This window comes from Solanum pennellii, chromosome 7 (assembly GCF_001406875.1).
Source record: "Solanum pennellii chromosome 7, SPENNV200".
In the NCBI taxonomy this organism is placed as follows: Eukaryota; Viridiplantae; Streptophyta; class Magnoliopsida; order Solanales; family Solanaceae; genus Solanum; species Solanum pennellii.
In genome coordinates this window covers 510,619-535,986 of record NC_028643.1, presented here as the reverse complement: position 1 = coordinate 535,986, position 25,368 = coordinate 510,619, and the positions used below count along the sequence as shown (strand labels likewise).

General features: G+C 33.5%; 4 protein-coding genes across 4 annotated transcripts; 1 reads left to right on the top strand and 3 right to left on the bottom strand.

The window, feature by feature from the left end:
* Nucleotides 1–5,000: 5,000 nt before the first annotated feature.
* LOC107026525 lies at nucleotides 5,001–10,186 on the bottom strand. Its single transcript, XM_015227523.2, has 3 exons — nucleotides 9,765–10,186; nucleotides 6,409–6,432; nucleotides 5,001–5,493 (listed from the first exon to the last, which is right to left on the bottom strand). The coding sequence occupies exons 1-3, from the start codon at nucleotides 9,949–9,951 to the stop codon at nucleotides 5,195–5,197; spliced, it is 510 nt and encodes a 169-aa protein (XP_015083009.1). The 5' UTR covers nucleotides 9,952–10,186; the 3' UTR covers nucleotides 5,001–5,194.
* Nucleotides 10,187–10,749: 563 nt separating this feature from the next.
* Nucleotides 10,750–15,828, bottom strand: LOC107024291 (lysosomal Pro-X carboxypeptidase). Its single transcript, XM_015225244.2, has 10 exons — nucleotides 15,301–15,828; nucleotides 14,581–14,761; nucleotides 13,722–13,855; nucleotides 13,197–13,309; nucleotides 12,773–12,896; nucleotides 12,119–12,274; nucleotides 11,882–12,034; nucleotides 11,473–11,552; nucleotides 11,100–11,149; nucleotides 10,750–10,989 (listed from the first exon to the last, which is right to left on the bottom strand). Exons 1-10 carry the CDS (start codon nucleotides 15,673–15,675, stop codon nucleotides 10,859–10,861), a joined length of 1,497 nt encoding a protein of 498 aa, XP_015080730.1. The 5' UTR covers nucleotides 15,676–15,828; the 3' UTR covers nucleotides 10,750–10,858.
* A 3,118-nt stretch (nucleotides 15,829–18,946) lies between these two features.
* Nucleotides 18,947–22,942, top strand: LOC107023973 (VAMP-like protein YKT61). Its single transcript, XM_015224831.2, has 6 exons — nucleotides 18,947–19,369; nucleotides 20,260–20,357; nucleotides 20,450–20,554; nucleotides 20,669–20,734; nucleotides 21,714–21,800; nucleotides 22,636–22,942. The coding sequence occupies exons 1-6, from the start codon at nucleotides 19,177–19,179 to the stop codon at nucleotides 22,684–22,686; spliced, it is 600 nt and encodes a 199-aa protein (XP_015080317.1). The 5' UTR covers nucleotides 18,947–19,176; the 3' UTR covers nucleotides 22,687–22,942.
* A 921-nt stretch (nucleotides 22,943–23,863) lies between these two features.
* On the bottom strand, nucleotides 23,864–25,076 carry LOC107025698 (temperature-induced lipocalin-1). Its single transcript, XM_015226461.2, has 2 exons — nucleotides 24,553–25,076; nucleotides 23,864–24,293 (listed from the first exon to the last, which is right to left on the bottom strand). Exons 1-2 carry the CDS (start codon nucleotides 24,922–24,924, stop codon nucleotides 24,108–24,110), a joined length of 558 nt encoding a protein of 185 aa, XP_015081947.1. The 5' UTR covers nucleotides 24,925–25,076; the 3' UTR covers nucleotides 23,864–24,107.
* Between the last annotated feature and the right edge of the window lie 292 nt (nucleotides 25,077–25,368).

Genomic DNA, 25,368 nt, shown 5'->3' with positions numbered 1-25,368 from the left:
GCCAACCGGATTCATAGCCAGGTTCTATATGGACGTCCACAAATTTTTTTTGCATTTTTGACGTCAAAATTGGGATCACCCAAAAAATGGTTTGCAATAGCACACGAAAATCGTCTAAATGGGGGGTATGAGCGCTTCAGGGCTCGTTTGACCTTGAAAATAGATCGGACTGTCCTTCAGGGCCAACTGGATTCATAGACAAGGTCCAGACAGATGTCCACAAAATTTTTTGGCATTTTTGACGTCAAAATCAGGATCACCCAAAAAATGGTTTGCTATAGCACACGAAAATCGTCTAAATGGGGGGTATGCGTGCTTCGGGGCTCGTTTCACCTTGATAATGGGTCGGACTGGTCGTGAGGGCCAACTGGCTGCATAGCCAAGGTCTAGACGGATGTCCACAAAATTTATTGGCATTTTTGACGTCAAAATCAGGATCACCCAAAAAATGGTTTGCTATAGCACACGAAAATCGTCTAAATGGGGGTATGCGTGCTTCGGGACTTGTTTCACCTTGAAATAGGTCGGACTGGCTGTGAGGGCCACCCGGCTGCATAGCCAAGCTCCAGACTGACGTCCACAAAATTTTTTGGCATTTTTGACGTCAAAATCCGGATCACCCAAAAAATGGTTTGCTTTAGCACACAAAAATCGTCTAAATGGGGGTATGCACGCTTCGAGGCTCGTTTGACCATTAAAATTGGTCGGACTGGCCATGAGGGCCAACCGGATTCATAGCCAGGTTCTAGACGGACGTCCACAAATTTTTTTGCATTTTTGACGTCAAAATCGGGATCAGCCAAAAAATGGTTTGCTATAGCACACGAAAATCGTCTAAATGAGGGGTATGAGCGCTTCAGTGCTCGTTTGGCCTTGAAAATGGATCAGACTGGCCTTGAGGGCCAACTGGATTCATAGACAAGGTCTAGACAGATGTCCACAAAAATTTTTGGCATTTTTGACATCAAAATTAGGATGACCGAAAAAATGGTTTGCTATAGCACACGAATTTCGTCTAAATGGGGGGTATGCGTGCTTCGGGGCTCATTTCACCTTGAAAATGGGTCAGACTGGCCGTGAGGGCCAACTGGCTTCATAGCCAAGGTCTAGACGGACGTCCACAAATTTTTTTGGCATTTTTGACGTCAAAATCAGGATCGCCCAAAAAATTGTTTGCTATAGCACACGAAAATCGTCTAAATGGGGGTCATGCGTGCTTCGGGGCTCGTTTCACCTTGAAATGTGTCGGACTAGCTGTGAGGGACAACCGGCTGCATAGACAAGGTCAAGACGGACGTCCATAGAAAATTTTGGCATTTTTGATGTCTGAATCTGGATCACCCAAAAAATGGTTTGCTATAGCACACGAAAATCGTGCAAATGGGGGGTATGGGCTCTTCGAGGCTCGTTTGACCATTAAATGGGTCAAGTGAGGGCCAACCGGATGAATAGCCAAGGTCTAGACAGACGTCCACAAACTTTTTGCCATTTTTGACGTCAAATATCCAGATCACCCAAAAAATGGTTTGCTATAGCACACGAAAATCATCGAAATGGGGATATGCGTGCTTTGGGGCTCGTTTGACCTTGTAAATGGGCCGGACTGGCCGTGATGGCCAACCGGCTTCATATCCATGGTCTAAACGGACGTCCACAAATATTTTTGGCATTTTTGACGTCGGAATATGGATCACCCAAAAAGTGGTTTGCTATAGCATAAAAAAATCGTCTAAATATGGGGGTATGAGAGCTTCAGGGCTAGTTTGACCTTAAAAATGGGTCGGACTGGACGTGAGGGCCAAACGGATGCATAGCCATGGTCTAGACGGACTTCCACAAAAAAATTTGGCAGTTTTTATGTTCGAATCTGGATCACCCAAAAAATGGTTTGCTATAGCGCACGAAAATCGTCTAAGTGGGGGTATGCACGCTTCGAGGGTCGTTTGACCTTTAAAATGGGTCGTACTGGCCGTGAGGTCAAACCGGCTGCATAGCCAAGGTCTGGACGGACATCCACAAAATTTTTTGGCACTTTTGACGTCAAAATCTGGATCACCCAAAAAATGGTTTTCTATAGCACACGAAAATCGTCTAAATGGGGGTATGCGTGCTTCGGGCCTCGTTTGACCTTGAAAATGGGTCGTACTGGCTGTGAGGGCCAATCGGATGCATATCCAAGGTCTAGACGGACGTCCACAAAAATTTTAGGCATTTTTGACATCAAAATCCGGATCACCCAAAAAATGGTTTTGCTATAGCACACGAAAATCGTCTAAATGTGTATGCGTTCTTCGGGGCTTGTTTTACCTTGAAAATGGGTCGGAATGGCCGTGATAGCCAACCGGCTGCATAGCCAAGGTCTTGGCGGACGTCCACAAAATTTTTTGGCATTTTTGACGTCTGACTCTAGATCACTCAAAAAATGGTTTGCTATAGCCCACGAAAATCAAGGAAATGGGGGTATGCGTGCTTCAGGGCTCGTTTGACCTTGAAAATGGATCAGACTGGCCTTGAGGGCCAACTGGATTCATAGACAAGGTCTAGACAGATGTCCACAAAATTTTTTGGCATTTTTGACGTCAAAATTAGGATGACCCAAAAAATGGTTTGCTATAGCACACGAAAATCGTCTAAATGGGGGGTATGCGTGCTTCAGGGCTCGTTTGACCTTGAAAATGGGTCGGACTGGCCGTGATGGCCAACCGGTTGCATAGCCAAGGTCTAGAAGGACGTCCACAAAATTTTTTGGCATTTTTGATGTCCGAATCTGGATCACCCAAAAAATGGTTTGCTATAGCACACGAAAATCGTCTAAATGGGGGTATGCGCGCTTCAAGGCTCGTTTGACCATTAAAATGGGTCGGACTGGCCGTGAGGGCCAACCGAATGCATAGCCAAGGTCTAGACAGACGTCCACAAAAACTTTTTGTATTTTTGACGTCAAAATCCAGATCACCTAAAAAATGGTTTGCTATAGCACACGAAAATCGTCGAAATAGGGGTTATGCGCGCTTCAGGGCTCATTTGACCTTGAAAATAGGTCGGACTGGCTGTGAGGGCCAACCGAATGCATAGCCAAGGTCTAGACAGACGTCCACAAAAGATGGGGGGTATGCGTGCTACGGGGCTCGTTTGACCTTGAAAATGGGCCGAACTGGCTGTGATGGCCAACCGGCTGCATAGTCAATCTCTTGAACGACCTCCACAAAAAATTTTGGCATTTCTGACCTCGGAATCTGGATCACCCGATAAAATGGTTTGCGATAGCACACGAAAATCATCGAAATGGGGGTATTCGCGCTTCGAAGCTTGTTTGAACATGAAAATGGGTTGGACTGACCGTGAGGGCCAACCGGCTGCATAGCCAAGGTCTAGAAGGACGTCCACAAAAAAATTTGGCATTTTTGACGTCGGAATCCGGATCACCCAAAAAATGATCTGCTATAGCACACGAAAATTGTCTAAAATTGGGGGTATGCGTGCTTCGGGGCTCGTTTGACCTTGAAAATGGATCATTTTGGTCATGGTGTCCAACTAGATCCATGGATAAGGTCTTAACACAAAGCCACGTTAATATTTGACAAGAATGATGTCGAAATTTTGGGTCACCAGAAAATTTTGTGGACTATAGTACATGAAAATAGGCTAAATAGGGGGTTTACCTGCTCCGTGGCTCGTTTGACCTTGTAAATGGGGAGTTTTAGCCATGGTGATCAACTGGCTCAATGTATAAGGTCTTAACGGAGTTCTATGTAATTATTTTCTAAAAATAACGTCGAAATTCTTGGTAACCAAAAAAACTTATGGACTATAGCACACAAAAATCGACAAAATGGGGGTTTACCTGCTTCATGGCTCGTTTGACCTTGTAAATGTGCCGTTTTGGAGGTGGTGACCAACTGGCTCCATGTCTAAGGTCTTAACAGAGGTCCATGTAAATTTTTAGCAAAAATGACTTTGGAATTTCGGGTCACCGAAAAATCTTATGGATTATATCACATGAAAATAAGCAAAATTGGGGGTTTACCTGCTTCGTGGCTCGTTTGACCTTGTAAATGGGTTGCTTTGGTCATGGTCACCAAGTGGCTCCATGGCTAAGGTCCTAACGGAGGTCCATGTAAATTTTTGGCAAAAATAACGTTGGAATTACGGGTCAAAAAAAATCTCTTAGACTAGAGCACATGAAAATCAGCTAAATTGGGGGGTTTACCTGCTCCGTCGCTCATTTGACCTGGTAAATGGTTTATTTTGGTCGTGGTGACCAACTGTCTCCATGGCTAAGGTCTTAGAGGAGGTCCATGTAATTTTTTTTTGCAAAAATAGCATCATAATTCTAGGTCATTGAAAAATTTTCGTGGACTATAGTATACGAATATCGGCAAAATGGGGGGCTTACATGCTCTGTTGCTCGTTTAACATTGTAAATGGGTCATTTTGGTCGTGCTGACCAACTGGATCCATAGCTAAGGTCTTAAAGGAGGTCCATGTAAATTTTTGGAAAAAATGACGTTGAAATTTCGGGTCACCATAAATCCTGTAGACTATAACACACGAAAATCAACAAAATAGAGGGATTTACGTGTTTCAGAGCTCGTTTGACCTTGAAAAAGGATCGTTTTGGCCCTGGTGACCAACTGACTCCATAACTATGGTCTTAACGGAGGTACATGTATTTTTTTGGCAAAAATGACATCGAAAATCTGGACCACCAACAAATCTCTGAAACTCGTTTGACCTTGTAAATGGGACATCCCAAACCCTACATGAATGCGAAATACTTTGAGATTCGGACAATCTTTTCTTACATTGAAAATTGAAAGAATAAAATAAACAAACCATGCGATGTTCAAGATACACTGATTCAACTAATCGAAATTCACGCCTAGAAGTAGTCCTACTAAGGTGGGACGTGTCCCCTTGTAGAAAGATTCTCGAGTCTGATTCAAACTCGAGAACATGCACCAAAAATGTGTATAACGCCATCAATGACAGAGTGAACATCATAGAAACTATAGTGGGGAAGTTTATATTTCATATGATAATGGCAAGGTACACAGGAGAGCAGGTAAAATACATATATTAGATGAAGAAATATGAGCAATTTTGTGCTCATACATAGAAATACAACTAGCATAAAGCTACAATAGCGGACAACAAAATTTGAGCTAGCGTGATGAAAACTTCATTTTTGTATTCAGTCTTCCCAACCAGCTTGGCGCGCTCTGCGTTCCCAAAGGTTAGTCAACTTCATTTCCTTGGCATACAACACAACAGCTCTTTCTCTCCCGACTTCACAAGTTTCCGTTGTAGCAATGCATTTCTCAGCCTCCTTTTGGTACTCGGTAGCTAACCTCCTCGCCTCCACAAAGGTGATGTTCATATGATGGGCGTGCTCCTTGTCAACAGCCTCTTGCAGTTTCAGCTCTTCCGATAATAAATCAACGAACTGTTTCTCCATCTCCTCCTTAAGGTCTGGATCATCTTTTCCGCAGTCTGTTGCCAATAGGAAACATTACTATGTAGCATGTCATTTGAGCTTAAAACAATCTTTTGCATGTGTTCTAGACTATGTCGCTCGGACTATTCAAATACGCTGCCGGGTGTGTGTTGGATCCTCCATAAGTAGTACTTTTTAGAGATTCCAACACGGGGCAACATTTTAGGAGAGTCCGAGCAACATAGATTCTAGATAACCAAGCTCCTAGTAGCATTACATGCAAGAGCAGTATGAATACATTTTTGAGTTTGTAATATGGAGAAGTGGAAGACACACGGTAAGAGAAAATCACAACAAATATCTCTGAACTGTTTTTGTGGTGCGGAACATACTTCTTTCATTGTAAATTACATAGAGCATCTGTGAGCGTGTTACTTAAACCAATGTAGCTTCTTTCGTCTTGTTTCCCTCGTCTTTTTCACTCCGGAGACTTTCTGGTTTTAGCACTAAAACACTTTATACTTGCTCATAACCGCGTCTGAGGGTCCAAAATAAACTATAGGATGACAAGCTACATAAAAGAGAATCTAGGCAACACATCTATAGAAGGCTAATAGTCAGACAGTGCTTATTTAATGAAGTAGCTTGGTCTAAAGATCTAACGGATCGAATCTCCAAGTCAGAACCTACTTAAAAGGAAAACTCAAATTCGATTAGGTTCAATCATTCAGAGGTTTAAGTATCCATCGTCAAAGTGAAATTCAATTTAGGGACGTTTGTCACTATCATCTAATTGGCCTCAATTCTTGAGGACTGTATTTTTTTGTATTCATCAAAAGGCCTTCCAGTATTGCATAATCTTAGAAATAATTGTATTAAGGGAAGAAAAACATCCAAGGTCACTTGCGATTTTTTTTGGAAGAGAAGAAGAAAGGGTAAATAGTGAAGAGGAATTTGAATAGAAAGCACACCTGTGATTGTAAGATTCGCCAAGCCTGCGCAAGCGGAAACCAAAAATAAGACAATGTTATTGGCATTGAAATTCCATCAACTGCACCTTATACATGATTATTTATAGAATTTTCACCAAGAATTGAAATATCAAAAGACGAAGATATCCAAAACTAGCAATCAAGAAGGTATGTCACATGTGACGGAGTTCAGTTTAACACCTCGACCAGCTATAGAAATATGAGTTTAAAGTTTTATAAACTGTAAACATAAATAATTATTTACACCATCAAGTCATTCAAAGGTTATCTACACGTAAGCCTCCTTAAAATGTGAGATTTGAGATGTTGAAAATAAGATACCTTATTTACATAGACGGTGCATATTACTTAAACTCTAGCAACAATAACCTTTTCAACAAAGTATAAGGTCATTATGATCATAAGCTTCGGAGCGTGATATATGCCCAAGTATAAAAAAGCATAAAAGACGGCACTTGCACTATACAAGAATACGAATGGACAAACGCAATGAAGAAGTCTCCAACAATCATATAATGTGTTCTCTACTTAAATGTCATTTTAGGATCTCCAGACTCACATAGGACACAAAAGAACATTGCAACACCAAACAGATAAGTGGGTATGTAAGTATCCCATGCGAAAAGGAAAGGATTCCATTCCTAATGTCAGTTTACTAACAATTATGTCCTCATTACATGTAATATGTAAAGTTTGTAAGTATCATTTGTTGGTAAAAAAAGAACAAATGAGGAGATTCAGTGCTCGGTACTTCTTCAGAATTACCTCCGCTTCTCAAGAAGAATCGAAAAGTTGATCCAGCACGGAGACTCTGCATGGTACTTTTTAAAAAGTACAATGTAGGATGGGAACTTCAGGTCATGCTTTTAGAGGTATCGGAAAAGAACATAAACAATAAATATTGCATGTAATTAAAGTTCTACATCCTTCAGCCCTTAGTTTTCAGCAAGGGTGGATTCTTGAAACACTATAATAGTAATAACTATGCCTCAACCCAAAACTAGCAGTAGGTATCGTCTACACAGATCCTTTTTCACTAAAAATAGAAGGAACTGTCAGTTCAACGGGACAGAAAGAATTATCTCATTTCTTCATAGTTAGCTTAACTATAGGGCTAGGAAAGTAGAAACTTGATGTGAGGCTTGATCGATAAACTCCAAAACCATGAAGGAAAAATGTCTAACATAGAGCTTTGTGACAGTCTCTAGCAGAGCTCACTTATTTTGTCAGAGCCTATCAATCAAAGCTTCTATTAAGCTTCTACTAAACCTCAATCGTTGATAAGATCTAGCAATAGTCGTAAGATTAGCCATTTATTTTACATAAATAATGTCTTTATTCTTTTAGAAGCAAGACCTTCATCCTCACTTTTTGCTAGGCAACAAGTTTCTGATAAGGTGCATCAGGAACAAGATAATTAAATTTTTTTGAGGATAAAGAACAAGATACTTAATGAAAGCATTTGTATCTGTTCTGGTTCGGTGGATTTAACCCAAACACAAAAGCAGAATACATCCTGTCACGAACCTTTACTACGTTGTTACCACATAAGCAAAAAATCACATCTTTACTAAGCTCATCTTTCATTGTTTGCTTAATTATGGGGACAACAAGGTAGAAACTTAAGGTGAGACTTGATTAACATGCTTCCAAACCAGGAAGAAAAAATGTAGCAGAGAGCTTTTGTGCAAAAGTACGTAGACACAACTCTCCTATTTTCCTTCATGAGCGTGTCAATCAAAGTTCTCTGGAGCTTCTACTACATCCTATCCGACCTCAATCTTTACTAAGTTCAAGCAATAATCATAAGATTACCAATTTATTTTATCAAAATAATGTCTGATTTTTTTTAGGTAAGACCTTCATCCCCACTTTAAGCAAGGGGAGCAAGTTTTTGATAAGGTACGAGGGGAGCAAGTTCGTTATTTGATCAGCCTCAGATCATTAGAGTGACCAAATCCCATATTGCAGACAGGATTAAATATCTATTCACTTCCTAATTTATTTTATTTACTTACTTCCACCTAGGCAAGTCATGTTTTCGAAGACAATCAATACTGCAAAAGAGATGGACCAGAAGGGTCTTTAGGCAAATCAAATCCGATAACATTGCTACAATCAGCTTTACACCGAGATCTTATCTTTGCAAGAACCAATTGGCTGAAACTTGGCAATCAAAGAGCAGGTTTTTTTTTTTTTTGCAGCAGAAGATAACAGTGAACAAGACAATTAAGAGGTCACTATAAACTCTTCACATGCAATTGAAAATCTACAGTCAATCCAAAATTCTATAACCCACAGTCCAACCTCAACCCGAGAAAATACCGAAAACAAGCACAGACGTCCATATGACAACTCCGGAACCCAAATCACAAAAGACAAGATACACAACCCTCAAAACTTGCAATAAAAATAACACCGTCCAAAAGAATGAATCAAATAAAGAAAACCAAAAATGAAACCAAGTTACAAACCTATAAAAAAAGATAGAATTGTTAAGTAGATCATAAAAATAGGTCGAAACTTGCAATCAAAGAGCACTTCAGCAGTTTGTTTGAAGCAAAAGATAACAATCAACATGATAATTAAGAGGTTACTTAATAAACTCTTCACATACAACAGAAAATCTACCGCCAATCTAGCATTATAAACACATACTCCAATGGTCAACATGAGAAAAAACCAAATAAGCAAGTATTGATGTCCATACGACAGCTCAGCAGGGAAGGCGCTGCTGTGAAGTTTCTTGATAGTTTTGGTTCAAATCCAATATTTTATGCTTACAAATCCACTGAAATACGTACAAGTAATTTATCTGGATCCGCTATATTTCTAGAATCTCTTATAGTATTTTGACATGACTTACTTACTCCTGTTAATTCTTTTTTCTTGAGCCTAAGGTCTATCGAAAACAGTCTCTCTACATCCGTCCTCCGGTACAGATAAGGTCTGCATACGCTCAAAAATCTCCCCAGACCCCACTGGTGGGGTTACATTATACCTCATCTAGAATCTAAAACTCATAAACTCGAAATTCTAATTCCATCTTAGCAGCTCAAAACCCCAATTCACCAAAGACAAGAAGATCCCCAAACTTGAACCTCAAAACTTACAATAAAGCTAACACCATTCAAAAGAACGAATCAAATAAAGGAACCCCATAAAAGGAAACCAAACAACAAACCTTAAAAACATGATCTTTTTGACAAGCAGAGCATGAAATCAACACCATTTCTTTATTTAATCAAGTAAAGAAACCCCAAACAAAAAAAAAACTATAAAAACATGATCTTTATTTAATATGAAGCATAAACTTGGATCTAAAAATGACATACCAGGAGCAACTTCAAGCAAAGAAAGAGGAGGAGAACAGTCACATTTACAAGGCATACAAGATTGAGCAGCTTTAACTTTAAGTTTCTTGAACTTCCAATAAATAGCAGGACCAGATACACAAAGAGCAGAAACTACAGCAAAAATTACTAAACAACATCTTAAGCAATTCCCAGATTGCCTTGCCATGTTTCTTTTTTGCTTTGAGAGCAAATTGGGAGTGAGATCTACAAGGCAAAATGGATCTACTGTGATGGGGTTAATTGGGATTTTTCAAATTGTTAAAGATGTTCAGCTGAAAATAAGTGCTGATTAATTAACTAGTACTGCTACTTTCCATCTACTTTCTTGAAGGTCTTACAGTAAATTCCCACTCTGTTTTTTTCTTTTTTTTGTTTGTCGGTTGTTGTTCAAGATTGTTGAAAGTCCACCGTCAACTTTCGCGTATTTATATTTGAATCCGATTAAATTTAAATATTGTATTAGAAATGTGTTGTGTTCCTAATAAGACCTTTTTTTTTATTTTTTAAGGTTCGAACTTAAATTTTATATTAAGAATAGAGTCATCTCAACCATTTCAGCAATGATGAGTAGTTTTTTAACTTTATTTTCAATATTCGTTATTCATATTTGAACTTGATTATATTTTAGATTCGAATTTGAAATCTCAATTTAAAGAAGAAAATATCTCAACGATTATGACATACCCCGTAGTTTCTTTTTTTTTCGTTTATATTTGATATTTATATTTAAATTGAACTAAATTTAAAATATAAAATACATATTTATTTTTTTATAACTTTTCAACACAATATTATTTTTTCACAAAGCACGTATTAAAAGTAAAGAAATTTCAATCCAAATTCCATCACAATCAATAACAAAGTATCAAAAAATTAGATAAGTATATTAAAAATATATACCTATTAAAAATACATATATTTCGTAGATATTCTTTTTCAAAAGATTAACCTATAGAAATAAAACTTAAATTAATATAATTCAATTTAATTTATGACACCTTTTTATTTTCTTCCACAATAATGTCCATTGTTACATGATGTGTCTAAAGTGACACTATATATTCATATTATATCTAATTTTGTTTGAGATCATTATAGTACTCTTCTAGCCACTTTTCAATAATAGCCACTTCTTGCTTCCTTTGCATAATTAACCAGTCTGGGTCATTCTTTGTCTCTGATCTAAAGTCAACATGGTGTGCACCTAATTAATTACAAAAAACAAATATTTATGAAATCAATAATAATAAAATAAATCAATATCTCTAAGTTTAATTCAATTAAAATGATGATATACGGAAGCATATTATATACCTTTCTGAGTTACCAAAGCCACAATGCTAGATGATATATTTTTCAATACACTGTCACAAAAAGAAGGATGGAAACCAAAATTATCAATTCGAAAGGCAAATTCAAAATTTAACGTTTGCTATATCATACTAAATATGTTTTTATTTCATTTATATATTTTTTTTTAAAAAAAAAAAAACTCTCATGTGTATACGTTTCAAATCAAAAACTACTTATCAATTATATATAGCAGATAACTTGTTTTATCTTTTTATGTTATTAATTCTATTTTTGATAGACGCTAATCGATAATCATAGTTAAGTTAATTGATAATGTAAAAATTATATATATAATGAGTATAAATAAAAAGTTATAATACTATCATTAACTTACCCTCCTCTGCTCCAAGGATCTTGCATTCCATTAGAGAATATCATGTTGCTGCCAAATCTCTTGAGAACTTGCTCAATTCTCTGATATTATAAAAATAAAGAAATTATAGACATATTTTAGAATCTTATTATATTGAAATCAAAAATATGTTATGAACATTTTAAAAAAATATTGTTCTCTAAAATTTGATATTTACCTATTATAAAGTGTTTATATTCGAGAATTCTATAATAAAAATGAAATAGTATTTATCATTTCCTACTATTTTTAATGATTGTGAAGAATATTCGTACATGTCTCATATCATAAAGAATATAAAAGGAACTGGGAGTAATCTCTCTCGCTATGTATATCCTTAAATAGAGCTTACGAATATTAAATATCAGATGAAAAAAGAATGAAAACTCACATAGCCACCAAATTCAGTAGTGATCCAATGTGGTCTAGGTTTTACTCCAAATTGCTTCTTACAATCTTTTGAGAATTCCTTGTAGCTAAAGGAAGATGGAGGAAACATACTTTCATTTGAACAAGTCATTGGCATAACCATTTCCGTACATGCCTGAAAACGAATAAATTCTGAATATGCCACTGACACGTACAAGAAAGATAAATAAAATGTGTATTATGTAAAGTTTTTATATACCTGCCAATCCCAACCATGAAGACCATGAGAATCAGTACCACCTTCTAAATTGAAACATTTTTCTGTTTGTGTATAATTGTAATATAAACTTGCTGCAGCAAATGCCTTGCTAAGCTTTGAACCTCCTTTTGGCAATCCATCAATTATCTTGCACATCTTAATTCAAAAATAAATTCAAAAAATCAAAATAGAGAAGTAAAAGCACGAAAAAAGTTAACATTTAGTATATATATAAAATTATCTATCTACGTGATAATTTGCAGTTGACACCCCTTGAATAAGAGTGATTTTTATTGCAATCAGTCGATCTTTATAAGTAAATCTTTATTAAAAAAATGTCACTATTACAAGTAAATTATTCGCAACAAATTATAAAAATAATAACTAATCCATAATATTATGTTAATAATATGTTGAGCTATACTAATCGGGCGAACAATATTCATATTGTCAGTATATATAATCCAAAATCCAACAAAAGAAGAACATGCCATAAGAAATTGTTTATTTGCACGTAATTTTCAATTGACACCTCTTAAATCAGAGTGACTTTCAGTTTATTCAATGCACTTAGTAAGTCGATCATTACAAGTAAATCATTTGTAAGTTATAAACTGATAAAAAATAATAAGTAATTTGCTATATTATGTGTACCTCTTTAACTGGATATGCTGGCAATGGCATCATAAAGTTAGCCTCAGTAGGATAATTAACCATAGCTGTGTATACAAAAGCTTCCCATAGCCAATCTCTAGCTGAATAAACTGAATGTAAAGCCCTGAAATTTATATAAATATATTAAAAACATATCACTTTTTAATTTCGTCAGTTTAAGCTTGCTTATAATGTCTGTTCCAAATCCAAATAAAGGAGGGTTACGATAGACAGACAATTAGCTAGCGTAAAATTGATTAATTCATGATGAATCTTCGTAAATTTATTATTATATTAATAATATGATATGAGCTTAAATAACAAAATAAAATTTTATGTAACCAACTCTAATCGAATTGAGATTAATTATTATTGTAATCAATATTTATTGTTTTATTTTATTATTGCATTAAAAGAGACTTACTTGCAAGTTCTGAAAAGTTTACTAACTTTAATCAATCCATCACCATGTGTTGATAATGCATCCAACTCTGCCCAACTCCCTTTTATCACTTTATAACAATTCAAACTTGCATCCTATTTTATGAGGAAAAAAATAAAGATAATTAATATTAGTAAATCATTCATAATAAGTAAAACTCTTAATCTAAAAAAATAAGATAAAACATTTGTTATAATAGGTTGAAAAATACGAATAGCGTAAAAAATCATTTACACTTCAATAGAGGTGAAGACAAATAATTAAGTTAAATTCAGATTGCATTAATTTGTCGTTTATATATTGCTAATATATATAAGTCAAGTCCTATTCTAAAAAGGAGCATGCATGAGTTTGGATCAGTGGCACAGACATGAGGGTTGAATCGTGGCTCATCTTGTATAATACATACATAAAAAGATATATATGATACACTACGTAAAAATAAAATTGATCTGAATAACACGATTATACGTCCATCAATTCGTAAGCCTCATGAGTATCACAAACCTTGAAATCTTGGGAAACAGCATCATAGAAGCTTGACCATGGTGTGATTTTTTCAAATTGCAATATTGGTGCTGAAGATGCCACTGCACCAATGGCTATATGTGGATACTTTAGTCTAAACCAAGCAGCCAACACTGATTGACCCAAAAAAAAAAGCAAAAAGTCAAAAGAAAAACAATAAACAAACACTCGTTTCACTTTACGTGATACAATTCAAAGTACAAGTATCAAAATAACTAACAGTTGATGTAAATTGGAACACAAAGTTACATAATAAATATTTACGTCACAATATTTAATAATTCAAAATATTGAGAGAAAAAAACATAATAACAGTATCACAAAAAGGAATATTATATACCAAGGTAAATAATTTATTCTTGTATTCTCTTTTTTATGTATATACTTCTTGAATACAAAAACAAATGCAGTAATTAAGTAGAAGAAAAGTTGTTTAGCAACTATAAAATATAAGTTCTCACTTTTTTAAAAATGTGAATTTCTAACTAACGTTTTTATCAATAAGTCCACTAATGTAACATGTCATGTCATTTCCATTTATAATATATCAAGACAAAAGAAAAAACTAAAAGTTGGAACTTTCTCATTTAAGTATTACTTTTCTTTATGTTAATTTTAGGATCGTTTGGTTCATAAGATAAGATGATTAGATAAAATATTTCATAATATATTAAGTTTAGGATAAAATTTATATTTTATTTGATTAAAGATATAAATTTTATCCTGCAATCTTGTATATCATTCAACAAAATAAATTTAAAAATTCTGATTAAATTTAGATAACTTAGTCCGCAAATCAAACGATATTGTTACTTTTTTTTTAATTTAAACTACTTACTTCCACCGTAAGAGCCACCAAAAACCACAACAGGTGATGAATCAGAAGAAAGATTTTGCTTCAAGCTCCTTATGAGGACAGCATAATCAGCCAATGCTTGTTGTGAATTCAAGTAACCCAAAGTCTTTGCTGATTTGTAAGAATTATTTCCAAATGGCATTGAATCTCCATAAAACCTATGCTAAAATATTCCAATACAAAAACAAAAAAAACTATCAATGTCATCCCACTAAAAAGATAAATAAAAATAAATGAAAAAGAGTCAAAAATACGAAATATCTTAATTTTATCTAAATAAACATAAAATGAAAAAGAGTCAAAAATACGAAATATCTACTACGCCTTAGGTTGATGTATGCTCTTGTTGCTAATAGATAGTTTATTTATGCAAAATTTTACCGTGTTTGGAGAAAGTGACAAATATTTACCGAGAAACGTAAAAGGAAAAACTTATATTACAACTTGATTTCCGATGAAAGAGATTCCAATGAACCTTCTTTTTCCTGATTGGAGAGCTTTGATAACACAAAAAATAATCTTTTAAATCGTAATATAAAGTACATAAATAGTTTGAACCTTATTCAAAGTATTTTAACTCGTGAACTCTACTCAATCACATTAGATTAATCCATAAAACGAAAAATAGATAAATATGAGACTATGCGGTATGAACCTAAAAAGTAATTTAATAAAATATTTTCAAGATTAACTTGCACGTACTTCGATGAAGATCAGGAGTGCATTAAAGTTCGAAGCAATATCAATCATGAATCCAGTGTTTGCAGCAAACCAATCAATATTCCCTTCATTGCCAGTGTATACAAAGATGGGCCCTCCTCCATCTTTATGCCAATATTGATCATTTATGAGATATTTTTGATAAAATACTTTACAACTCTTTGGTAGAAAAGTGAAATGATCAAGAATTTGTGGAAAATAATGAGTTTTAAAGGGTATTTTTGTCTTTTCATCATGTTTCTTTACTAGTAATGAAGATTGATAAGTTCCTGGAAGATATATTGACTTAATTTCTGAAACACCAACAGAAATTATGAACAATATAATCAAGAAAATGTAAGAAGAAAAAGAAGCCATAGATATAAATTTTTTTAATTTTCTTGATGAAGATGATAATGATTTATTTATTCATCACCTTGTGACTTATGTCTTTTTCTTAGGCTAACTTTATATGATGTGTATACTGAAAAAGCTGTTGCCATAAAGTTTGTGATATTTTTTGGATGATTGTGAATCATTTTAAGGCTTTTTATATCACTTTAGTTTGTTATATACATTAACAAGGATAAGGGGCATATATGGTAACATTTGTTTTGGGGTATTATTTAATTCGGATTCATATTATGTTTTCGATTTTTAAAATCTTATTAATCTAGATTTTTAAGGAATAAAAATGTTAAGAAACATAAATCTCTCAATTAAAAAATTATCTATTTTTCTATAGTTTTAAATCTGAAAAATCTGATTAAGAAGCGAAAAGATTTTAATTTAACAGAAAATTGAATTTTAATCAGTACATTACACCTTTAAGTAAATATGTATTCTTAAGCAAATATTATTTTCAAACAGTATTAACCTATTTCTTTTTTAATATATATAAAAATATATTTTTTTGGAAAATTATTGTATATGGCTCACATACACATAAATTAAATTATGATGATACCCTTTACCAAAGGGGTCAATGCCATTAATTAGTATGTCATATTTGTAGCACAAAAGACAAAAAAATGATGATTTTGAAGAGTATTATGGGTCCTAGGCCTTTTGTATTATTATAAATTTTTAGCCTCTTGAATTGATTTAAACTATGAAAATGACTTACAATCAAATAGTCAAAGATTCCATAATAAACCTAAAATAAATTGCTCAAAATTTTAAGCTTTCTCAAGCTCTAATTTTCAGTTTAAGCCTATTTAGGGTATAAATTAACATTATGACAAGAAAATGAAGGGATTATGACATTTGTGAATAAAATAATTCATTGGTCTTAACACCCATTGACACTATTTATCAACATGTCAAATAGGACATTTATCCACAAACACACATAACAATGTCACAATCTATTTTTTAAATATGATATAATGATGTGTCATGTATGAATATTGTAGGTTAGTTTGGTTTCATGCATAAAATGGTATAGTTATAATTTACCTAGAATTCAATATTTTAGTTATGAGAAATGGAAATAATGTTTGTCTAAATTAAGCAGAAATTAATATATCATAAAATAAATATGAAATTAAGAATACATGAATTAATAATATATGTATCAAAACAATTAAGACTAACAATAATCATTTGTAACTCTGTAACATAAGTACCCTTTAAGAAAAGTCAGGATCTATTGATATGTTAATTTATTTTAAAATTGATATTCTATAGGTTATAAAAGTGATTTTTTTAAAAAATAATTATTGTATCTGAGAGCTTCTTGTTAAGAAAGAAAAAAAGTACTTATTCTTACACTACAACCTTCATTGGTGATTGAATCTTAAACCATCACAAAATACAGTCAAAGCTCTTCGTAACGATGTTTTTTGTTTGAATATTTTTTGGCTTGCTGTAGAGAAAAGTTATTACATAGAACATATAATATAACATAATATTTTGATGGGAAACTTACGTAAATATACTATAATAAAAAAATATTTACCATCTATAGCAATAATATTTTTACCTCACTTGATCACTTTTAATTCATTTATAATACAAGTTTAATACATATTACAAAGAACAATTTAATATTCACATATAATACAAATTTTAATGATGAATAATATATTTATCACAAATTTTAATACACTTATAATACAATGTGACAATTTTTTTTACCAAACAAACATAATATATTTCAAAAAACAATTATAATTCATATATATTTCATACATAATTCACTTTTAATACATATTACAGATTTAACAAAGCATTGCTATAAATGGTAATAAACAAAAAGTATCGCTAAAATCAGTAATTATTTTTTAAAATGTATTAATTTATGTAATTTAGGTTCCAAAGAAAACGTGACTATTACACTGAAATATCGTTAGAGACGATGATCGTTATAGAAATGTCGGACTATAACATTTTAGTTTTGTATCTTTCACAATTTGGGGCTTTGGCCCAGATGCTGATGATACTTAGTTGGGCCTCTGACCAGCCCAAGCCCGCTAGGAATGGGGATTGTCCTTTCTCAGCCCATTTTAAAATCATTTCTCTATTAGCATAAAAATAAAAATAAAAATAAAATGGACTAAATTTGTAAAAGAATATTTTCACCTAATTATTTTAGTAGGCAATGGATGTGATTTTGGTTAAATTAAAAAGAGAAAAGTACTTGAAGTTGAAACAAAAAAATTCTATCTAGAGCTAGAGGTGTCAAATCTTGTTAAATTTGCTTTTATACAACTTGAGATTGCTCAATTATATTTACACCCTTCATTATATTTCGTGTTGATTCATATATTTGCGTTTTAATAAATTATATTATATATTATGTTGGGTGAAACCCTTAGTCCGAGCGAACAAGATGCTAATTTTAGAAGTTCAAACTATGTGATTGAATAAACCTCTTGTGGATCAAAGACTCCTCATCCTCTCCTTCTTCTAACTCTGATCCATATTTTTCATAGAGAAGTCTCGAATTAAGGATAGATCAAGAGCTCTCGCAGGTTAGGTGAAACGCGAAGAAGGTCTGAACTAATTGATCTACACTTCTTACTTGATGTAGCTTGTTATATGAGGCGTGAGTGAGAATATACTTCCGTCTGAGTCTGCAACATTATTACCAATAAAGCTACAATATAAAATGTCTCTCACCATAAAAAATACTTTGACAGAAACCTATTTATTTTCTTAACATAATTAAGAATTTCTATTAGGTTGAAGTCCCGTTTATATAAACTTCTTTTTTTTACTAAATATAACTATAACTTCTTAAAACTTGTTTAACACATTTCATATAAACACATGATTATGACTTATTTTAATTAGACACTTAAATATATAATGAACGTTCTTTTCATCTCTTTTTCAAACTTATGCATATTTTTCTCAAGCGTATCTTAAGTTAGGCTTTAATTAAGCCTAAGGTGTAGAATTTAATAGTAATAATATAATTTAAATAATTAAGTTATATTTTTATATATGATTGGTGCTTAGGAACATTTACAAATGCTTTTTCAAAATCTTACTGATGACACATATTAAACTATAATACATACTATAACTCAAATGTTTAATAAATATAATCAATTTTAAATAGTAAATGGGCAAATTTTAATCCTCTCCTTTTTTTTTTTGTTTTTCATAATTTCAATTGACCAATATTCTAACCCCATTCTCTTTTTTTTTTTCCTTTTTCTTATTCTTATTCCTTCTCCATTAAATAATTAATAGCAATAAATAAAATAAATAGTAATAAAATTCAACACATCGCGTAATCTGAAGAAGGATCAGTTCTATTCCTTTGAAGGCGGCCATAGAAGAGAAGAAAAAAATATTCTTTGAAATTTATTTTGGTGTTTTTGGATAATTTTTTGAAGAAGTTTGAGAGGTTTAGAGAGAAAAACAGAGATGAAGATCACAGCTTTGATGGTGTTGAAATGCAATCCAGAAGGTTCGGATCCTGTGATCTTAGCAAACGCTTCTGATGTTAACCATTTTGGGTATTTTCAGAGATCCAGCGTTAAGGAATTTATCGTTTTTGTGGGTCGAACTGTTGCTAAAAGGAACCCACCTGGACAACGACAATCTGTTCAGCATGAAGGTTTCATTTTTTCAACACCCTTTTGGTTGATTTGTTTGTGGGGTTGTCTTATCTTGGTTTGGGGAATCAAATATGTTGTTTGGTTTTGGTGGAATTGTAGATGTCTTATGGATTGATGATTTTTTTGTTTATTATTGGATGTTTGGATTTGTGATATTATGTAGGTTGCAGTTCAATTTGCTGTTTCTATTGGTAAATTGTATAGATGGATGAGTAATGTTGCAAAGTTAGACAAAAAAAGTAGGATTTCTTCCCATCTGTTTTAGCTTTGTAGATAATTGAATATAGTTAGCTGGTACCTATGGCTGGAGGGAGGTGGCAGGTACCTGTAGTCAAGGTGCGTGCAAGTGGGCATAGACACCGATTGTTATGAAAAAAGATGCAAGGTTGCAGCTTGTGGTCCTATAGGTGCTGGTGATGCTTTGAGACTTGAATTTTGTGGTTTTCTGTTTTCATTTCTCTTTTTTTTTTTGTTTGTTTTGGGGATGGTTTTGCACAAAAGTTTATCAATAACCTCCAGGTACATGTTACTCTACCCAGAAGCCACTTTTTTGAACTACACGGGGTATGTTGTCCTTGTACAAAAGTAGAAGGATGAAGTGTTGACTAGCTTGGTTGGGAAAATTGTTTGTGTTTAACGAATTGATCTTTTTCAGTTATATTTCTTGAAGTCTTCACATGCTTACACGAGTAATGTTAATCGGTGTTCTTGATATATATCAACTAGTGTAGGATATAAAAATTTGGTGGATTGGTTCTCAATCACAGCCCTAGCACAAAGTAGTTATTTTTAAGTCGTATTTGATCTATATACCGACCCAATGGTATACTCCTCGATTGTGTTTTGGTCACACATACACCAGTTTTGACTTGTTTTTTTTTTACCTTAGAATACAAGGTGCATTCATACAATCGAAATGGTTTATGTGCTTTGGGCTTCATGGATGATCACTATCCAGTTCGAAGTGCATTTTCACTGCTCAACCAGGTATAGGCTCTTTATTTTAGATATTCATCTTTGAGAGGAGAAACTCTATATATGGAGAAATCAAATTATGGATCTGCATCTGATTTTTCCAGGTTTTGGATGAGTATCTGAAGAATTTTGGTGAGTCATGGAAAACGGTTCAAAGCGACAATGCTCAACCATGGCCTTATCTGAATGAAGCTCTAGCCAAATTTCAGGTTCCCGTTCTGTTTTTGTTTTCTGGGTGATGATGGAATTTCATTTTCAATCAAATTCTCCCACTTTCATCTTAAAACAATTGATGTTTGAGCTGATCATGTTGACCCCTACAGGATCCTGCTGAGGCCGATAAGCTGTTCAAAATTCAACGAGAGTTGGATGAAACAAAAATTATTCTCGTAAGTATTGTGTTATTCTCATGATTGCCTGCTTAATGTCATCTTTTTGAGCTCTTTATTCCAAGATGATTGGGAGCAGTTTGCATATGGATAATGTTTGTTGATCATTGAGTGAGTTCCAGAAGACCTGGACAGAATACAGATTCTCCATTTCTTTGGTTAATGATCTTTATCCCTGATGGTTATATATGGACATGTAACTCCTAGCCACTGCCAGCCATTTTCCTGTAGAGCTTCTGCTCGTGCATTGAAATACCGAGGAAGTAACTAATTATTTTGTATTGCTTTTACAAGTTGAAATCATTTGTATGCTGGAGTCTACCACATTGGTTTGAGGGAATAGGTTATATATATATGTGTGTGTGTCTGTGTGGTATGGGGTGCGGGGTATCCCACACATAAGCTAGCTCTTTGAGATGGTGTTACGCCCAAGGTCTGCTTTCTAGAATTTGACAAGTATGTTGCCACTTTTTGGTGGATGTGTATCTACCTTCATTATTTGATGTCTAGTTAAGTTTATTTTTGAGTTCCTAATATATTTGTTATGTTATCCAAGTAGTTTAACGGTCTTATACTTTCGTTGATAAGCTTTCCAAGTTATTTACACTTAGTCCGTCACTCCCTCTTGTAGGCCATGGTTATTTCTTTGAGTAGTACCTGGTTTGACCTTCCTGGTGCATTTTAAGCAAACTATTCTTATGTGGACATCCTAAAGCTTTAAAATCAAATGCTAGTGTTGAAAACATGCTGTTGGGTGGAAATTAGGAAAGCAAATATATTCTTACATTGCGTTAGTTAAATGTGTTTTTAGAAGTAACTTCTCTCTTGAGAGCTAGTTGTGTTTATTTGTATTTCCTTTCTAAATATGCACTGTACTTGTCAAATATTCATGCATATTAATGCATGAAGTAGTTCTGGTCCTATTTTTTTGGTTGCTGTTAGCTGTGCTGATATTGGTTTCTCTTACCTTTTGACACAGCATAAGACAATTGACAGTGTCTTAGAACGTGGTGAGAAGCTAGACAGTTTGGTTGAGAAGAGTTCAGATCTCAGTGCTGCTTCACAGGTAATGCATCTGTTAAGAGGATTATAATCTTGAAAAGAAATCTATAAGAGGATTATAATCTTGAAAAGAAGATGAACGCTGTTTAACAATGAACAGTTCTTCATCTTTCCTCTTAGGTGGAATATTTTTCCTCAACTATTTTTATCAATTTATTTTGACAATTCAGATTATGTCTACTGTTGTGTGGATAATACTCGGATCTTTCAACAATGTTATTGCTATGGCTCACTAACTAAAAAGATCCAAGTGGTTTTTTTACGCTCAGTATCAAGTTGCACGGGGAGGTTATTTGCAATTTATTTATGGGAAGTATTTAATAAGTCACATTTTCTCTACAAGCATGGTGGACATGGCATGATAGGTGCAGACGCATGCCATGGAACCATTAGTTGAATAATATGGACATACAGAACTGAGCAACAAGTTTTGTAGTATTATCACACTAAATACACACATCTTCCTGCTAAGTGAACTCGTGTCAAAGAACACAGTCGAATATTGTTCTGCATTATATGTCCATTGGGTTTTGGGAGTTCTTTAGTTGAATTAAAAGACACTTCATGCTAAATTTTCTACTTGTGGAGGGAGAGGAACAAATGAAGCTTCTTGGTGGCTGGGAAAGTAAACATCTGATATAAGCTGTGTTCTATTATGCATGAACTGTATTTCGTTGGATCCCTTTGTGATATGGCCATGGATATGATGATGTTAGTCTTTTATTACTATTTCTTCTGCTAATGTTAATATTGTAGAAGCTGCTGACTCTTATACATTATCTGTGAGCCTCTACTAGTTTCGGCTTTTTTCCTGACATGAACTGTTGATTTCTAAACAGATGTTCTACAAGCAGGCAAAGAAAACCAATTCATGCTGTACAATTTTATAGACTGTTTTCTGAAGATGGAAGGGGGCGATTCAACCACGGATAAACTTGTGTCTATGTTGCATATGAAGTATCGGAGAATTGTTTGTTTATATCATCCATGATATTCTATAAGCTTGAATTCTCTTTGTTCTCTATTGTAATATGATCTCAGATGAAGAGAAAGAGTCAGTCTCAGATTGATAATGTTGTTTGAAAGTTGTGATGTGATGATGTTCACCTACATATAGTTACTATATAACATATTTCCTGTTTCTGATGTCTTGGCTTCCTGTCATTTGACACAATTTTTGATGTATGCTGAGACTGAATACCCAAAATCCCCATTCCGCAACCAATGTGAGACAAATTTGATACCCCTGCACTCCATGCTCATGACAGGCCTTCATACTGGAGGATGGAGTCATCGGGTAAATCAAAAAATTGAGATGGATCTAATTCTGATCATGATATAAGTGAGCCTTAGCGTAACTTATTTTCAAAAGCTAGCTAATGACATTAGCCATTAGTAATAGTATAGTGGTATGCTATACTACTAAAGGTAGCAAGTACCTTCAAACCTCTATACGCCGGTGTCATCTCTTTAAATATTTTATCGTAGATGACATAATATAATATGAAAGATCGATTTCAAAGGAAAATCAGCATAAGAAAACATTATTGTGAACCATGATTATTAGTGTCAAAAAGCACTCTTAAAATTTCAGAACTCTTCATCTGTTTAAACAAGAAACCTAATGTTTTGTATAATATTATAAAGTCGGATTATAACAAACAATTGTAGGGACAACAATGTGGAAACTTGAGGCTAACATGGTATTCTTAGTCACTAAGTTTACACCAAATCCAATAATGTCTCTATCCATAGAAACTTCATGAGTTCAAACGAATCCAAAGTTCACATTTAAAAAAAAAGAAAGTTAATAGCTAAGAATACGCTAAAAATATATCTTAAAATTTTCAAGTTTTATGGTATTGTACGAGTTCTCTATATGAATTATGAATTATTAGATGTGAGTTTCATATGTCAAACTATTACAGACTATTTATCTACATAGACTCTCTTAACATATTCCATGAAATGTCACCATCCTTCTAATAAAAGAGAAAAGAATATTAATAGTTAAGATGTACTAAATAATTAATTATAAAACAACACTTGTATAAAAATTCAAGAAACTTCATTTGAAAGAAACAAACTATATATTCAAATATATATTTCTATTGTAAAATTAACAACAAACTCTCTTACAAGTTGCAACAACACAATATTACACATGCTATACTACCAACACTACAAGGACACACCTAAAAGAAAATTACAACATTTGAAATACAAACTCTTCTTTACAAGACAACTTTTCATAATTTATATTGTAAAATTTATTTAGCTATTGGTTTTTAAAAAACCATATTCAAGATGACTATTTTCCCAATATTGATTTGATCCACCAAAATCCTTTAGTGTCCTTTGGGGCATCTTCACCATCTGGTGGAGGATCAGCTTGAGGTGTCTTGTGAAGTTTGCTCACATCATATCCTACTTCTTTTGCCTTCTCAACAAGTTGGTTGTATATTTCTTCATCAAGATGTGGTTGCCTACATAATATCTATAAACCAAAATATAACATTTTGTTAAAAGCATATACTATAATCTAGCAAAAGATATCTAGAGATAAATCTCCTTAGAAAACATGTTATAAAACTATACTGAATAACTTACTTATAAGACTATTGAATAAGTTGTTATTGTATCTAACTCCACTTAAGTTTATGATAACCATTATGTAACTAACTTCCTCCCAAATATTCATATCCAACCATATGTTATTTTTCAAAATATCAACAACTAAGATTAAGTGAACTTACCCAAAGATATTTCTTACTAGGCTGACCAATCAAAGCATATTGATAATCATCATCAATATATAAAACCCAATAATCACCAACAATAGGAATAATTGGCAAGAAAGGTGGGATATAAAATTTCACTTTAAGTTTTGCTTCATCACTTTTTGGATCAACTTTATAGGCAGTCCCTTCAATTGAACCTCTTTTACCACCACTCCATGTTTCATTTAACACATGTACTGTTCCATCTTGGTTTAAAGTGTAAGTGGCTCTTGTGTTTACACCATCTTTTGGTTGATTTCTTGATGGAAATGAGGCAATTTCATACCATCTTCCCATGTATTTTTCAACATCCAAATTCTTCACTACTTCCATCTCTTTTGTGGTCATATTTTTTGCAAAATTTTGAAGTGTAGTAAGGGTTTTTGGTCTCTTTTGAATTGGTTTCTTGATAAGGTTTAAGGTGATGGAAGATAAATATATAATGGTGAAATAGGGTGGAGTGTCAAATTTCAAGAAGGTACTAGTGTCTTTTTTTCCAAGAAAAGGGTTTTTGTAATATTAATTTCTTCATTTCAATTTATTTGTTATATTTTTCTTTTTAATCTGTTTTAAGATAAAAGTATCTCTTTTCGGTGTCAGTTGATTGACTATTTGAGCTTTTATCTTATTTGTTAAAATTTGATTCCCCATTTTTTCCTTTTCTTACTCCTAACAAAAACAAATTTACTTAAAAGATAATACTTTCCATGTAATATTTTTAAATTTATGAGAGTAAATAATATTTTAAAAATATATTTTACATATTTTAATAGTTTAATTCACAAAACTGAC